At 46.7% G+C, this 18,613-nt stretch overlaps 1 protein-coding gene across 6 annotated transcripts in view; it reads right to left on the reverse strand.

Moving 5' to 3' along the window:
* Window positions 1–18,613, reverse strand: part of AGBL4 (AGBL carboxypeptidase 4) — a 1,081,794-nt gene that overhangs the window by 92,202 nt on the left and 970,979 nt on the right. For all 6 annotated transcript variants that reach the window (XM_088791130.1, XM_088791131.1, XM_088791128.1 and 3 more), the window contains one exon: window positions 8,424–8,535. In XM_088791130.1, the coding sequence (XP_088647256.1) occupies window positions 8,424–8,535 (112 nt within the window). The remainder of the gene's footprint in view (window positions 1–8,423; window positions 8,536–18,613) is intronic.

Here is an 18,613-nt window from a genome sequence, read left to right on the forward strand (position 1 = left end):
CTGCTAGGATGTGAAGTCCACGTCTTGAGCAGTGGATTTCTTTTTCTTTTCTCTCTGTCTTTCCTCTCTTTCTCCCAACACCCATTCACGGGGTGCCTGTGCCCTGTGCTGGGCGTCAGGGATACAGAAGTGGCCAAGAAGAAGTCTAAACCCTCAATGGGGTCACAGTCTGGGGTGGGTATGGGAGCCAGACGGTGGGGATAGTGAGGTGAGTGCTATATTGGGCAAATGCAGAAAATATTAATAGCTCCATTTCTCATCTCCCTACTGCTAAAGGTTATTTACAAACACATTATCTTATCCTGAGAGAAATCTGATGAGATGGGCACTCTTAATCCCAATTTATAGACAGGGAAAATAAGACACAGAGAGTTCAATTGACCTAACTCAAAGGGAACCTTCAAGAAGCTTTGCTGGTCCCATGCAGTTCAAACAATGTGTATCTAGTCAGTTGGTGAGAGATATCCAGGGCCTTTCAGGATGAAAAGACGTTAGAGAAATTGAAGAAAGCAACCAACTTGACAGGAATATTACTCAGAAGCGCGAGATCCATCTCTCCACCCTGCTTGCTGCCAGAGTCAAAGTGATAATCAAGAGAGTGAGAAAATCCATGCCTTTTATCACAGGTGGGAGAAGTTGCCCTTTAGAAAAATAATGATTTCTCTTACAATTCCTTAAAGTTTCATAAGCCATCTCAAACTGTGGTAGGGAAAACTGTAAAAATTTCATGAACCCAAAGCACCATGCTCTGTTCTCAGACTCCCTGTACAATTACATTTACTTCTAGTCTTTATTCCCATATTGAACCGTACTGATTTCCCGGGCCATGCTGGTAGGAGTGGAAAAACATCTGAGTGGATCTAAGTGTGTGATCTATGCTGGTGGTGTGAGTGCACTTCATCTAGCCCACATGAAACCTTCAGCAGCTGGCTATGGTCTGGACATTTCCACAGGGCATGCCTGCCTGCCCTACCCCAGGGCAGTAACCCTTCCTCGCCTTTACAAAATGCTTTAGTCACAGACATTGGGCCTCTCTCTCCAACTTATAAAATAGGCAGGTCAAGGGTGGTTGTTCCCTCTTAGCAGCTGGGCACACCGAGGCTTAGGAAACGAACACTGATGGAACACCTGCCACATGCTAAGCACCTTCAGAGTCAGAAAGTCACTCCAGGCTGTCCTACCCTGGCAGCAGCCCGGACTTTGGACTTACTATGCCCGTTCTACCCATCAGTGGTTCATATACTATAACCAACAGATAACGCCAAGACGACACAGATTCTTGGAGCCAGAGGAACCTGTTGAGACCATCCTTCAACACTTACAACGTGTAGATGGGGAAATGAAAGACCCAGACAGGGGGAGAGACTTGCCTAAGAGTGCTAAGCAAAGGAGAGGTTCAGCCGCTCTGGCAGGGGAGAGAGCGTGCCCATCCCCTCTTGCTGCCACAAAGCCAAGCCCGCACAGTTTTAGCTGCTTCCTGCAGGGGACCTTTAGGATAATAAAGTCATAGATATGGCGATGGAATAAAGGTACCCACAGTCCAGGTACCAGAGTTCCTGAGGCCTCGGTGAGAGTCTGCAAATGCCCCAGGGGTGTGGTTTTCACTAGGGTGGTGCTGCCTCGTCTGGGGGTGAGAAACATCCTGCCATACTGGGCAAAGACTTTTCCCACCCAAATGCCATGACTGCGGCCTACTGCTCTCCCGGTTCACCTCTTTAAGTGTGTGTGGGGACAGGGGAGCCCCTAATATTTGCCCTTTACCCCCATCCTTCCCAAGGTGGGTTTATCCTTCCACCAGCAAGGTGAACGCACACCTTGCTGGCACTCCCAGCCTGTCAGGTATGAACGCACAGGTGACGTTTAGTTTCTACTGAGGACCTGCCGTCTCAGGGCCCTCCGGGCTGGTGCCCCAGTGAAACCTCCGCTCATGCTAAAACCAGCCCTCACGGCCCGCTTCCTGCCATTGTAACTGCAAGGTGGCCCTGTGCCTGTTGTGTGGTGTGTGTGTGTGTGTGTGTGTGTGTGTGTGTGTCCTTTGAGTGGTTATGTGTAACTACATCCTTGTCTGTGTGTCTGTCTCTCATGTAGCCTGTTTATATATACGGATTTTCTGTTTTATGTATGTGAATATGCACTTCTTCATATTTCTAAGCCGTGTTTGTGTATTTTGTGTGTAGTGTGAATGATTGCTGGTTGTGTGTGTGATTCACCACGTTACTGACTGCTCTATCATGTCATTGTGCTGTTTGTTTGTTTATTTATTTATTTATTTATTTATTTATTTATTTGACAGGAAGAGAGCAGCTTATCTTGAAGACTACAGGAGGCAAGCAAGGAAAAAATAAATAAATAAATAAAAAACCAGCCCCGTGTTGCTCTATTTTAAAAACTGCTCCATGTTGTTATGGCAGCTAATTTTCCTTAAATGATTTAAGAAAACGGATCTGTCTAAAAGAACTGCAGCCAAGTTGTTATAGCAACACAGGCTGTTCTCTTCCAGAAAAAGGGGGACATCACCCCAGAGCACAGAAACCTCTCAAAAAAACAACCCTTGGGCTCTGAGGGACTCAGGGGGCAGAGGAAGCCCAGGAGGGGACCCATTCACCTCTCACAGTCAGGGTGTGGGTTCTTCTTAGCAACAGCCCTGGCCACTGTCCAGCTCATGGTCATTACCTGGACGACTCACTGCACCAGTCACCTAATGGGTCTCTCTCCTCCTGCTTTGTCTCACCTCCTTGGAGCCACTGTCTGCACTGGGGCCTTAGGGATTTGCTAAAGCACATATTCTTTACTCATCTGTTCATTCATCATTCCACATCATATTCCCTATGGTGCCACATTCTGTGCTACGTCCTTGATATGAATGGTGCATGTCCTTGAATGCTGCATCAGGAACACTGGCCTTTGTCCCACAAGTAAAGGGGAGACATTGAAGGTTTTAAGCAGGGGAGAGAGACCCAGCTGGACTGAAATTTTAGGATGACTCTAGAGTTTTTAGACTGGGGGACCGAATGGATGGAAATAGTACTCACTGATCTCTCTCTCCCTTGCTCAAATGTTTCTGATGGCTCTCCACTGACTATACTGATTCTCAAGATTGAGAGAGGGTGTGTGCTGGAATATTCCAGCGCAAGTTGCATTTTGTTTCATTGTCTTGATTTTTTTTTTTTAAGTCATGATATTTAATTCATTTAAAACTCAATTTAAAAGAGGGCCAGAGACTTTGATTTTAATGAGAAGGTGTCCCTGGGCCACAGGAAGCCAAATTCCTGGGCTCAGTGTTCAAACTTATCCACGAGCTTGTTCACGTCTGCCCCTCAGCCTGCCCTCTTGCAGCTCCCTGATGTACGTCCCACACACCGACCCCCGGCAGCGGACGTCTCTCACCTCCATTCCGTTTCTCAGCTTTCCCTGGAATGCCCTCACCCCTAAATCATTGCCATCTGATAGAAGTGGTACCCATTTCTAAAGGCCCAGTCCTAATTCCCCGAAAACGCTTCCTTCTATACACACACACACACACACACACACACACACACACACACACACGATTAAGCTCCCCAAACCCCATGTTTCCAAAGCATTGCATTTTCTCAATTATAGCACACCTTCCTAGCTACCTTGGATTAAAATTTTTCATAAGGGTCTGGCCTTCCTCTCAGGCTCTTCCTAGACTGAGACCCTGCCCCATTAATCTCTGTAACCCCAGAGATTACCCAAGGGTCTTGCACATGGTAGCAATGAGGAAGGTGTGTTTAATTCAATTAACTGAGCATATTCTCTACCAGACACTTCTCTGGGTATGCCTCACAGGTACCTAGTTAGATGCTCATAGAGTGGCAGATGAATGGGTCTAGGAAGCCCATCCGTAAAAGGGCTTAGCCTTTTACGGTTGCACCTGGACATAGGTGTGTGAGGAGGGCCCTGTGTGTGCTCTTGTGTGAGTGACTCTGGTTGTCGCTAATGGTGTGATGTGAAGTCAATGTCATACTCTATTTTGTGTGTGCCAGGCTAAAGCCAAACTCCCATGGGTAGGAGTGAGTTATCACCTGAAAGGTGATGTCATTTCGGGCACTAATTACCTGGGGAAGACGTAGAGCTCAGACCTAACATCAGCATGGAAAGGTGGGACCTGGGTGTCGGGCAGAGGTGCTGCTGGCTCTCCTGGTCTTCTCCACCACTGCGGGTGCTGAAATGTCTAAGAGCAGCTCCTGAACAAGAAGTGGTTGGATGGTGGAAAGATAGGGACCTACAGAGCTGGGGAACCCTTGGTGGCCAGAGAGAGCAACGACAATGTAAGTAGAATGGGGAGGGCACTGAGGCCAGGGATGGAGCAAGTTAGTGAAGGTGATCAGAAATCTGTGTCATGGGGATGAGAGTGGGTGATGCCATCACAGGTTCCATCCTTAGGAGTTTAGGACAAGCTCAGCAGGTTGCAGGGGAACCCAGAAGAGAGCAGAGGCTTAAGTAAAGCAGGGCACAGCAATGGTGGCAACAGAATCTGGGACACTCTGAGGGGGAAGGGTCTGTAGTTCAGCTGCTTCTTTTCATCAGGAGAATCTTATAAAAAACCAAGTCACAGAGGCTCTGGGTTTGCTTTACCATTTGCTTAGCTGAGTACCTGCTCAGAGGCAGGTCCATGCTGGGTACCGGGACGGGGATGAATCAGCCAGACCCTGCCCTGTGGGGACAATCCATCACAGCTGGTGAACGAGGGCCACACTGCCCACAGGGAGCTGTCCCGGGAGCGGGACATAAAACACTGTGTCTGAGACCCAGTGCCGGCCTCTGGGTTAAACACTCCTTTGTCAGCATCATCACTTAATACCCAAGTCCCTGAGCGGGGTAAAGGATTTAGTGAGCACGGGGCTAGGAAAGCAGCCTTGGAAGTAAACACCATCAGTAACACAGGACAGCAGGCTCCTGTTGCCAGACAAGAAGGACACCGAAGGGTGCATTCCAGGAGCCTCGGTGCAGGCCGGACATAGCACGCCTGCCCAGCTTCAAAGTCAGCATGTGTAAAGCTCGTCCCCATGCTTACTGTTCCTCCTGGGTTCCCATCTCAGGAAGGGCACCACAGCCACTCCCCTGTCTAAGCCAAATCATGGGCATCATGCCTACTCCGTCCTCTCCCGCCAGCCAGTCACTAAGCCGTTCGTGTCTTCTTCTGTAATAGCTCTGACTCCGTCTCCTTTCCAACCCTACAGTAGCAGGCGCTAGTGGTCTCAGCCTCTAGCTGACAGCCTCCAAAGCCATCTCCTTATGGACACCAGAGAGGTCTTCCTGAAATGCAAACGTGATCCTGTCACTTCCTTGCTTAAAATCTTTCAGTGGCTCCCCATTCCCATGAGAATAAAGTCTGAATTGCTCCCTATATCATAACCCCCCCTTCCCTGTCTGTCCCCGGTACCAGCCACACTGAATGACTTGCAGTCTCCTGAGGATGCCTCCCTCGTGAGGCAGATGCATAGATGTCTCCCCTGCCTGGACAGCCCTCCCTGCCCTGGGCATCCTTCCCTCATCAGCTCAAGAGTGGCCTTCCGTGTTGAGTTCCTGCTATGGGCTCCCACAAGCCCTATGCCTCCCTCTGCAACTGCACCCAGAATAACTGTAAATGCCTGTCTCCACCAGGCTGGGCCTCCTTAGGGTGGACACCAGTTCCGATTATTCCCAGCACCCAGCACAGGGCCTGAAGGAGGTCACTGAGGAATGACAACACTCACAGACGTAGTCCCTGCCCGACAGTGAGGGTCTTGTTGATTCTGTGAGTAGAAGGCCAGCAGGATGGAAGGAGTGAGGCTGTGAGCAGTTAGAAACGAGGCCAGAAGCTGGCCTGGCAGTTCAGATGGCTCCCGGTTGAGTGATTATGGCGACCATGTGACAGTGAAGCTCAGGAGTAGAAACGCATTTAAAGCTATAGGGCAGATGCCTCCGGGCACAGAAGTGTGTGCAGCTGGACACAATCACTCTTGAAGTCAAATGGGAATCCGAATTGGATCCAAAAGTTTGTTGAGGATCTGCTACATACCAGGTACTGTTCTAGGTGCTTTCACATAGCTTCTAAGTAGAGCGACTGTAATTTATCACCCTAACTGGGACTCTTTTAAAAGGAAACAGGCAGTATTATCAGATACTCTAGGACCACAGGTATAAGCCAGAACTGCCCCCAGGCAAGCTGAAACTTATAACCATCCTATCTATAGGTCACACTTGGTGTACTCTTTTTGGTAACCTCTGACACAATTTATTAAGCTATAGTTACTGGTATGTACTTGTTTAACATCTATTTCCCCACTAGATTGCAAGGGCTAGGATTCTGTTCACTATTAGAACCACGATGGCTGGTTTCTATATAGAAACTACTTGATAAACAGTATTTGTGGAAAGATGGAAGGCAAGAGTGGAGTAAAAGACTGAGCAAGGAGGAAGGAAGAGGGAAGAGGGAAGAGGGAGCGAGCGAGGGAGCTGGGATCCTGTCCCAGGTCAGCTTGCCTCCCCTGCTAGTGCCCGTGTCCTTGCTTGGGGCGGAAAGGAGTTGATTTTCAGAAGAACAGAGCTTACACAACTAGCTCAGCATCCAAGTGCGTTTATTAAGACCAACCAGCTGATGATCAACCTGTTCGTGGCACAGAAGAGTGATCTAACGTCTCTGTAACGTATGCGTCGTTTTGTCTCATCTATGTTCTGTAACATGAGCAGGTGCCCAGTTATTTGTGAACAAATCAGTGACTTCTGAGGGATGAGGGCAATGGCAGGCCATTCTCAAAGAGAAGCCTCTTCTTCTTAGCAAACCTAACCCCCTTCCTTTGCCTCCCCCCTCACCCCCAGCCACCCACTCACCCCCCTGCTCTCTCCTCAGGGATTCACCTAAACACCACGTTGTTCAGTGGTTCCCAGTCTCACTTCTCCTGCCCATGTCTTTTCTTTTATCACATCTTTTTGTCCTTCCTGTGAATAACTGTTTTGTATCTATAAACCATAGTATATTTGACATAACAGGATTTGCCATGTTGAAGCCAATTCAATACAACAAATAGTTATTGAATATCTATTATCAGCCAGGTCAGAAAAAAAAAAAAAAAATATATATATATATATATATATATATATATATATATATATATATATATATATATATATATATATATATATGGCCTGTTCTCTTTAAGAAGAGGTGGCATAAAAAGAAAGCATTGTGGTTCTATTCAGGGAAACTGCAGTCAGCACAGAGGTGGGGTTGGGGGGCAGAACCCAGCAGACAACAGGTCCTTCCTCAGAAATTCAGAAGCAGCTTCTCTCCACCAGGAAAGCTGATCAGGAAGGCATTAAGAGTTCAGGGTCCTAAAGACGTTTGGTGAGCAGTTAGCACCTTCTTTTGTAGACAAGGAGGAGCTAGAGAAGGAAGCAAATATACGAAAGCTATGGCTACACAAGCATGACACAGCAGGTGGGCTATAAAAAAGACCAAGGAGGCTCAAGATAATGTTAACTACTTGCACCTAAGGATTTACTTTTTTGTTAATCCTTGTTCTAATATAGGCTTTGTTTTTAAGTACACATTTCTGTTTGGTCAATATATATGTTGTTCTTTAATTTAGGAATTTTTTTGTGTCTGTGTCTTCACCTCCACCTGAAAGATGTCTCTTGTGTCTTCTCTGACAGCTCTTCAAAGATAGAATAATCATGGCCTGCCTCCTTTCTCTAAGTTATGAAACCCCAATATCTTCAATTGCTTACAGTCTTGTTCCTATCAGCAAACTCAATGTGGACACCCACTGCTCCCCTTCTTTCTGGAATAGCAGGCCCTCTACTCAGGGAACAGGTTTACCATTGCTACCACACCCCCCAATCCAACCATGTGCTTCCGGTGAGGCTGTCGTGTCCTTATATATCCTTGCCTCTTGGGTCATGGTTGACTTGCCCAGAGGTGGACACATGCTCCAAGCTAGACCAAATAGTCCTTTTGGAACTAGAACTAGAAGATGACAGTAAGTCACGCTTTAGTGGTGGGAGCCACTGGATGTGACATTTGGCACATGTTCCCTACAGGTGGAGGACGCCAGTCTGCAGTCGTCAATGATTTGAGATACTCTGGTATGCTTCCAGTAAATGCTCCATTTTGCTTCAACTAGTTTCAGTTGTATTTCTGTTGCTTGTTACTAAAGAACCCTCACAAATGGTGATCTGCTGCAGTATATTTCCTTCACCCAGGAGACTTCTACAACTGAACCCCATATTTGAGAGGGGTGGGGGAAGACACTTGGGTCTGTCCAACTCAGCGAGGAGACGAGCGGGCCTAGTCCTTCCCTGGTTTTGGCCCTGTATTCCTAATTTGCAGCTCCTAGTGAACTCCCCCAGTACAATGATCCTTTTCCCAGAATACGCCATGAGACCAGCAGCCGCTGAGGGGTTCAGTTACTCACTGGGTCGTTGTACATCTGGACGATGAGTTGTTTCACTCCATGCAAGGTAGGGTGGGCCCACGGAGAGGGATCCAGCCAGTGACGGTTCAGGTCAAACCCCATCAGAGAGCACCTAGGCAGAACCCGAAGTCCAAGTCAGTGTAAACAGGACAAGCCACGCTTCTCACTTATCCAAATACAGTTAGGAGTAGGAACAGTCTTTATGTCACTTACCTAGCATCTATTTTTTGCTAGAGACATTTTTAAGAATTTCACGTGTATTAATAATTTATTCAGTGCTTTCAACAACCCTATGAAGTCACTACAATTATAATTCCCACTTTCCATAAGAAGAAACTTAGTCACAGAGAGGTTCAAAAATCTTTCTGTAGAGCAGTCTCACTTCAGTGTCCAGGCTGTGAGATGATAGATACACACACATCTCCCATACAGGACAGTAGAAAGAAATGCTCAGGGAAAAACCACTGGTGTCTCTTTATTCCTCTCTGACACCCACAGCTGATCCATTGTCTCTACTTTCAAAATATGCCGCGAACCTACTACCTTTTTATTACCTCCATTGATACCACCTTGAGCTTTGCCCAAGTCCGGAGTATTGTAAGATAATCTCTTGTCTATTGAGATTGGTGTTTCCACCCTTGCATCCTCTCACCCTATCCCTTCACCCCCCACTTTCCACATAACAGCCAGTGTGATCCTCTTAAAACATAAATCAGATTGTGTCCTTCTCTGCTCCAGTGGTTCCCTGTTAGATGCGGAGTAAAAGCTGACGTCCTTCCAGCAAGCTACAAGCCCCCATGTGCTCCATCCCTGCTACCCTCTCGACCTCAGCTCCTACCACCACCGCTCTTGCTTCCTCTGTGCCAGATACTGGCCTCCTCCCTTTCCCTCCAACACACCAGGTACATCCCGCCTCAGGGCTTTTGTATAGGCTGTCTCTCTGCCTGGAATTCTCTTCCTCCAGATATCTGAGTGACTCATTTGCACTTATTTCAAATATTTGATTGAATGTCACCTGCTCAGTGAAGGCCACCCTGCCCACATTCTCCATACTCTCCCTTGGGAACATTAAAGCATTTCCCCAGGGCAAGTGCAGAGGTGACCTCTGGTTCTCGTCCTCTCCCTCTTCCTCTTTTTCTTACTCCAGATCTGCTCCAAGTCCTGCGTATACAGGTACCTCATCCAGGTCCCTGACCCCGTCGCCATCTGCTGGGCCTGCACGCACTGAGGCACTCTTCCGGCCAGTCCAGGCCGAGGTACAACCTCCAGAAATCTTGTGCTTGCTCACAATTGAAATTACCACCTTCTTTCTCTCTAATCCACCCTCGTCCTATCTCCAGGATGTCTCCCACATTGATCCATCTTGCTTTCCTGACAAAGATTTGTCTATAGCTCTCCATCACCTATAGGATGAAATTCTGCTCTTTGCAGAGTTTTTACCAGATTCAAAACTCATAGTGGCCATAATCCTTTCTTCTCTCTCTGCCCAAAGTGTCCCCCTTTCTCTTCTCTATCACTCTGTCTGACTAGTTTACCCTGCCATCTTATCTTCCAAGCCCCTCTCTCTATTTCCTTAAGCAATACAATTTGACCCCCTCTTAGCTTATTAAGTTTATAGCTCCACCTATCACCCTACTTAGAAAAATAAAGGACTCAACCATCTCTCTCCTTTGAGATGGTTGGGGTGGATGGTGACTAAGTCATAATAATTTCCCCCATTACTTAAAATGAACATGACAGGGACCTTATGGGAAAATAACTAATGTCTCGTCGGGGAAAGCTTCATTGAGGAGAAGCCATCTGAGTTGGGCCTCGCTTAATGCATAGAATTTTTCCTGATGTTGGGGGCAGAAGGAAAAGTGTAAGCAAAGAAAGGAACTGTAAAACCACCTGAGATGTTGGGGCGATGGTTGACAATTTGGTTTGACTGAATCACAGTGTGTTGTGAGGGGTGGTGATGGTGAAGCTATAAAGGGAGATGTAGGTGCAAGGTGAAGGGCTTTGAACGCCTGGCAAGGAATTTTATTATTTTGTCTTTGTATTGCTGTATTTAGATCAACCAACTTCTGCTGTGTGCTTCTCGTTGGCTTCAGTGAGAATGGAAACAGTCCTACGTAGGTTACAACATCACCATCATAATCAAGGGGACACAATCAATAGAAAATGTACTGACATTGTTTTGTTTCAAGAATTAAGTACTTTACTAAGTATGAAACACATTATGTAAGTTAACCTTATGAGGGAGTTTCTATTATTATTATTCCCGTTGTGCAGATGTGGAAACCGAAGCACAGGATGGTTATAAACAACTTGCTTGAGAAAAGAGGTGACGTCAGGGTTGATGCACAAGCAGTCTGACACCCTGCCCTCAAGGCACTTATTCTAACAGAAGAAGATATGCTCACGGGCTTAAGTCCATTTATAACTTGGGACAACGTGGTGAGGATTAAATGGCATAACGCATATAACCAACTTAACGTAGCACAGGTTCTGGCATATAATAGCAACTCAAGCTGTTATATTGTTCTTTTATTGTACTTTATTATTGTTTTATACTACGTCCTATATGAGTGACAGACTAGTAAGTCTGCAGTCCATAGGGTGCTGGAGTGGACAGCAGATAGCAGTGATCGGGCATGACGCCCTGTCTTTCCCTCCAGTCTGAGAATCAGGCAGAGCTGAGCTCGTATCCCTGCTCTGTTCCCTCCTAATGTAGTAATAGGCATTTGTCCATGTGGGCAAAGGGAATACTCAGCCTCTCACCCTATGATTCGGTGAGGGGGAAGGGCGAATTTGCCTCTCCATCATTACAAGATGATGAGTCTGGGGTGGTGCCTTTATCTCACCACAGAAAACAGACGAGTCAGATGCTCTCTCTTTGTGACCTGGCAGCTAGGACAGCAGCAGGGAACCCAGACTCAGGCAACAACTCCCACCCAGGACTTACACTTGGGCCAGATGATGCCAGTTGGGTTGTACAGCAGCGCTACCATGGTCCAGAGGTAGAGCATTCGTGCCAACAACCAGTTTTCTGCCCTCCAGAGTTATTCTGTTAATTGTTTGCTTTCCAAGTGTGGCCCCGTAGCTTCTGCCTTATTCTGTAAGCTCCTTCCTATAAATTCCTTTTTTGCTAAAGTGGCTAGAGTCAGTTCTAGTTTTTTTACTGAAAACATCTCTAACTGTATGGCTCTGTGGGCCACTTTATAGAAAACTCCATCAGGTCCCTATATTGTCCACTTCCCAATGGCTGGATGCCAAGAAGATGGGACATTTGGTCTGGGTGCTGTGCTTACAGAGCTCCTCAGCCCCCACACAACACCTACGAATTTGGAAAGGAACATCGTCCTTGATAATGAGTGATTGGATCCTTAGAGATGGTCCGTTTACCTACCTCTCCTCTGCCTCCAAATAGGAATGCCCTCAGTGGTGTCCTGGCCAAGTCAGCAGCTTGCTCCACGACACCCTAGGACCTAGTACTGGCCACCTCCCCACTCAGCATGTCGCATTCTTGGGCAGCTCCGTTAGGAAAGTCTTCCTTCTCTTTAGCTGAAATTTGTCTTCTAGTGACTTTCTCCATTGGTCTTGGCCTTGCACGAATGGAGTTTCACAGAACAACGAGGCAGGGATGTGAAGATCAGGGGGTGTGGGAGTCAAGGTTAGGCTTAAGCGTTGGCTGTACTCCTCACCAGCTATGTGACCTTTTTCAAAATTTACTTTTTTAAAAAACCTTTCTGGGCTTCTGTTTTATCATATGTATAATGAGGATAACAACCTTGACCTTCTAGATTGCATACATGAACTAATGTCTGTAAGTGGCCCAGCAGAATCCTCAGAACAGAGTGACTAGTGAATAAATGGTAGCCAGTGATGACGACAGCCCTGGTGGTGATTGTGGGATTGTTGAAATTGTCTAAACCTAAATATCATCTCCTCCAGGAAGGCGTCCTGACTTACTCTCTACAAATGTGGGATCAGTGCCTCTCCTGTGCTCCCATAGCATCCATCGCTCGCCCCGTCAGAGTAGCTACAGCACAAGATGTAGTAACTATTGAGTCTGTCTTCCCCACTGGACCATAAATTCCTCAAGGGCAAGGATGATGTCTTATTTATGTTTTTATTCCTGTGCCTGACAAAGAAACTGAATTGTGGTAGACATCGAGGTTCATTCAACAGGTGTTGAATAAACTTTTCATTGATTCCCAAGCATTTTTCGTATACCATATAATATAGTTCTCACAGCCACCCAGCCACACGGGTGGACTCAACGTTTTAAGTGGCAGTGTTGAGAGCCAGAGGCGGTAAGCCATTCCTTCACGGGTACCCAACCAGGCCCCCACAGGGCCCAGACTTGCATCCAGGTGCCCTGGCCCTGTCCCCCATGGTCTTCCCACTTAGCCATGCTGCTTCCAGGAAGCCTCTTTGATTCAAAAAAGTGAAATTCAGAACCGAAGGAAAAGTGTTACAGGCGAGAGATCCTGAAAGACCAACTTCTTGATCCAGCTGGCTGATGAAAATAGAGTGTGACTGGTGATTCAAAGGCAACTTGAATCCTCAAAGAATCCTAGAGTTCTTCAGAAGTGAAAGCATTTGCGAAACTCTTCAGTGAGTAGTGCTGGTGCTGGGTACTTTTGGAGCTGCTGTTTAAAGAATGCTTTGAATGACAACCAGTCTATTAGTAGGTGGGTATTTACTGAACAAAACGTCTTAGTAATGATATAGGAGCCCTAGTTAGGGTTCAGGGGGACAGGTCCCACCTCTAAAGTCTATATCATCTTAGGAGAGTCACCTTCCTTCCCTGGGCTCCATGATCTTCTTTGTAAAACAAGGGTCATACTTCACTCATAGGTGTCTCTTCCAGCTCTCTCACATGATTCTAAAACATCAATAACGGGCTTTACCCCCAGAGTTAGAGACTTGGAGGAAGCACACATTTTCAATAAAGTTAAAACACAAAGAAAACAAAATATTCTAGAAAAAGGATTGATATCGTTTTTAAAAAGAAACACCAGTAAGGTTACCAGCATCTTAACATTCATTGCATGCATTTTTCAACATTTGAGATTTGCATGGGGCCAAATCCTTGCCTCTAAGAGTTCTCAAGTTGCTCTGAGCTTTGAAGAGGGGATGGGAGTGTGCCAAAAGCCAAGGCATTGGAGAGTATCCAGGCAGAGGGTGTGGCATGGGCAAAGAGAAGTGGGAATGACTGGAAATCATATATATGTCAAACAGGCTGCTAATGTGTTGATCTTGTGTCTCTAACTTGACTATACACACCAGAGTGGTAAGGCTGGTGCAGTGGTTTCAGAACACAGCTCAGCTGCCTAAAGACAGAGGAATGGATCAAATGACCTCCAGATGCCAGTCTCTCACTCCTGTGTTTGCCACTTTAGTCACTAACTAAATCCTGGGTCTCTGTTTCCCTGGTGCTCTTCTATTCTGTTATTTATTTTTAAGATGAAATATCTGCATGAGCTCAGAATTAGGACGAATGTTCCGACACAAATGGAGCTATTGATGGCATCAATGAGACAGAACATTTGGCATTAGGACCATTCTAGAAAACCCAGATTTATGGAAGTCAAATTTATATATGACCACACAAGGCATCATTTCTTTCTCTTGAGTTGGAGCTACTTTTGAGTATCTTTTCTTTTTTTCTTCCAAACTGTGAGCCCAATGAGGGCAGGGACTACATCTGAGTCATATTGCCCATCTCCACTACAAGTTATCTACTGTAGACCCAGGTGCAGAGAAGGTCCGACATATCTATTGAATGAATGAGTGAATAGATGCACAAATGCATAAACAATAGGTTTGCAAACAAAGGGTAGATAATTACTTAAAGACATATTTTGAAAAATATTTAAGTACCTGTTCCATGCTCGATACTTTTACAATAACCAAGTGAGGTAGGTATTATTTCTCCCCATTTTATAAAAGAGCAAATGAAATGCAAAAGAGATTTGACCTTAAGGTCACTTGAGTACGGCTAGGATATAGAGCTGGGATTTGAACCCAGGGCTTACTGATGCCAGAAGGATCTACAGTGACCCTCTGAGGTCCCCCAGCCATCAGTAAGACTGTGATCTATGGAAGAGATACTAAGCTACTCCTTTGCTCTTTCTTGTACTGTACTGGTCTCTTCCTCCACTGCCCAAAGGCAGAGATGCAATGGTTCCAGAGAACATTACTCAAATAGTAAATAAATAGCTCCATCTCATGAAAGTCATCATGCCTCATCCCTGTTGCAATAACAGCAGCTAGAATGAGAGCAATGATTTTAAGTCCCCTCTTTATAATTTCCTTTTCATCTCCTGTAAAGGACAGAGAAAAAGGCAGTTTGGTGGATCCAGATCAATCTTGTTCTGAGCACCGTGGGGCTGCATGCTCCTGGAAGGGTGTCATTGACAGCAGAGATGGATGGGGCTCACATGCAATTGTCCCTCAAACACAGCAGTTTTTCAGCATTACCAATGAGCTGGATTGGATTAAGTATATCTGCACCAAAAGCAAAATAAATATTGCTTTATTTAATACCACTAAAAGGTTGGGATCCAATTGCTCTTGTCCTGAGGCACCTTCCAGCGCTATTGATTAGCCAGTGTCAGAATGCCAGACAATCTGTCATCAACAGCGTCTACAAAATGCTTAGCAGGTGGGGTGGGCTCTGCTGTGGAGAAGATGGAGGACAGCGGGCAGTGTCCTTTGTCCCAAACACAAGGGATAATTATAACGCATCCACTCCTCATCACTACCAACAGGATATTTAAAATATTTCCTTTACATCCCTTCTTAGATTAGCATAACAATGAGATATCTATAACCAGGGCTGCGGAGGCATAGACGAGGATGGATGAGAACATAGGTCTCAAGTCAGAAGGACTTCGGTTTGTGTCCCAGACATACCACTGAGTAGTTTTGTGACCTTGGACCTGTTTTGCTCAAAGACCTGAAAGCCATGGGAGGGCAGAAACCGAATCTATCTCATTTGCCATTGAGTCTGTAGAGCTAGCACAGTGTCAAGTACACAGCCAACTCTCAGTTAAACTGCATAGATGAAGGCTCAGAAAGGCTAAGTAATTTGTCTGTAGCCAGCAAGGACAAGTGACAGAGGCAGAACTTGAACTCAGTCTGCTGGCTCTGAAGCCGATGCCTATATGTTCTGAGCCGCCATTCTGTTCTCTTTCAACAGTCCTGGGAGTCAGGTCAGGGATTCACGTGAGTGAGGTCAGGGGTGGACGCGACACCCTTATCTTTTAAATGGGGAAACTAAGTCTCAAATGGGAGACTAGCATGAAGGGAACCTTTATACAAATCAACAATAAGCCACTCCCTCCAGGCTGACAACTTATAAACAGGTGCCCCTTCTGGAGAGGGGAAGTGCAAAACGATGCCACTTGCTCTGGTAAGACTTGCAGTGGGAGCAGAGTGCAGCCCCCTTGACCATGAGCCCTCGTGCAGTGCACACACTGCACGACCGTGTGAGACGACCTTGGATGTGCACGGGGTTCATAGCAGAGCCAGGGTTAGCGCTTGGTCAGCCAGGTCTTTATCCTGTAATGGCGGCCTTTCTGGAAGCAGCAGGATTGGGGTAAGGGGATGGATGCTCAGACCATGCCGGGAAAAGGGATCATCTCCAGACCTAAACTTCCTGGGGCCCTTTCTCCCAGGACATAGCAGACAAGGAGTGGCTTTTTCGGAGTGCCTTCTCCCTTCCCATGGAAAGCAAGTGCTCTGGGGATCATGCTCCCTCCTTCCTGTCCCCTGTTTAGTGGTGACAAACACCAGGACTGGTGATGATGGAAGGAGGGGTAGGAATTTCCATACAGCTTACAACAATTCTAAAAGCCAGTCACCAACCAGAAGGCACCCAAGACTTCATAAAACCCAATCCCCACAGATGGGGAAACTGGGGCCAAGGTCACACTTCTACATAAGAGTACAGTTGGAAGCCCATTACAGATTGGAAAAAAAAATGGATTATGTTTCTCTGTATAAGAACACTGACAAGAAAGAAAAAGAACTATTTTGACAGGCCTGAGGGGACACCTTTTCAGAAGGAGTATAGTGGCCCTTAGGGCTAGGAATTGGCTATTTCAACTTTTTAAGTGAAAAAAAAAGGCGGAGGAAACACAAAGGGGATGAGAAGTCCTTTAGGTCTTCACAAGATCTGGGAGCTCACAGGACCCGGCCCACCTGGTCTGAGAAGTGGTTTAGATTGCAAGAGTGGACTCAGGAGCCACGCAGCCTGGATAAGACCCTGGCTCGGCCACGTATCGACTGTGTGGCTTAAACTCTCTGAGCCTCAGCTCTGCTCTGCAAAATGTGGATTTCACCTACCTCAGAGGGCTGTTCTGAGGATTAAATGCGATCAGCCATGTACAATGCTGGGGACACTGCCAGGTTTGAAATAAATGCTACACACATGTTAGCTGGTCTTATGGTTTGATCTTGGTATGACCCCAAGGGCCCTCCACAATCTGGTCCCCACTTACTTCTCCAGCTTCTTATGCCACGTCCCCGATCTGTACATCGCAAGGCTTGTATACGTCTTACGAGCTAATTGCAAAGACGCGCCCTCTCTTATGGGCTGACGCAGTTCCTCCAAGTCTCAGGGCTTGTCAGGCTTGGGCTGTAAGTCAGTCAACCTGCTCTGTGAGCTGGTGCCTTTGTGCCAGGTGTGATCCTACACTGTGGGCAGCAGCCCTGACCATTTGTCATTCCCCGAGGCTCCCTGCTCACTCAGAGAGCAGGCGGCAAGCCTCAGGGCTGCGCAGCTGGGCTCTGTCCGAGTCAGCTCCTTGGTTTCGACGCCTGGATCTCCTATGATCATGGGACCGTGAATAAATGATGTAACCTCTTTTCGTGCTTCAGTTTCTTTGTAAATGAGAATAATACAAGAATCTACCTCATAGGTTCATGGGATTGTTCGAACATATCCCCCCATTGCTTTCAATCCCACTGGGGACTTTTAGTCCCCAGGAGTAGAAAAAAATGGCTCTTCATCTCCATCCCCTTGCTTCCTCTTCCTGAGGGAGGGGCTGGAACTTATCTGCTTGGTCAATTTGAGAAAAGGAGCAGAGCCTGTTGCGCCGAGCCCCTCCTGCCATGGAGTGTTTAGATCTGTTCGGAGGGGACATTCTGGCCTCCTTTCTGCCACATGGTGTGTCTTCTGGGAAGTAGCTCACTCCTTGCTCTATTTGTGGCTGGTTGAAGGAGCTGAATTTGGGGGTAAGGTAAAAGGAGGCCAATTTTAGTCACAGACACAAGCCATGCCTTCCAAATCCTGCTTTTATTAACAATAAAGCTAATACTTTGACGTCTATCTTTCTGATCCCTGTATCTCCTTCGAAATTAGCAGAAGTAGGATGAGAGTGGCAGTGGGACAATGAGCAGTTACCGTCCCTACACCTCCAGTGGAAATCATGTTTATAAAACACTTAGCACAGGACCTGGCAGCTGGTATATGTTTAATGAATGTGTGTGTTATTATCTTCACTGTTGTTATTCAACATCACGATTCCTTTGCTGTAGAACGTGCAGCCATTCTCTTCCCCTGCTGACTCCTACTCGTCCTCCAAGACTCATCTCACATACCGTGTTTCCCCCAAAATAAGACCGGTCTTATATTAAGGTTTGCTCCAAAAGACGCATGAGGGCGTATGTTCAGGGAATGTCATTCTGAAAAATCATGCTAGGGCTTCTTTTCCGGTGAGGTCTTATTTTCGGGGACACACGGTATCATCTGCTCCATGAAGGCAAAGCCCATCTCAGATCCCCAGTGCATGGCACAAAGTATGTGCCAGGTGAACGTTTGAGGAAAGGAAAGAAGGGAGGGAGATGGGAGGGATTGGAAAAAAGAAGAGGGCAAAGAAACCCTACATTTGGTTGAAAGGCTACTTATGCAGAGGCAGAGTGCTAGCAAAGGGCCGGGTGTGAACTAGAGTGGGCCGCTTCAGGGCACTGGAAAGGGCCCAGGAAGGCAAGAGAACCACTGGAGGGTGATGGTGCAGGACGGGGCAAGGTGGACGGTGGGCGATGGAGCCAGAAAGGAAGTTCCAGGATGCTGAACATGCCTTGAGTACCAAGCAAAAGAGTTTAGCTTCCCCATAGTCAATGGGAACCATGAAAAGACTACACAGAGAACTGACACTGTTCAAGCCGTGGTGTAGGAACTACCTGAAACCAGA

This window comes from Rhinolophus sinicus, chromosome 14 (assembly GCF_057876585.1).
Source record: "Rhinolophus sinicus isolate RSI-liver-muscle chromosome 14, RSI-T2T, whole genome shotgun sequence".
Classification (NCBI taxonomy): Eukaryota; Metazoa; Chordata; class Mammalia; order Chiroptera; family Rhinolophidae; genus Rhinolophus; species Rhinolophus sinicus.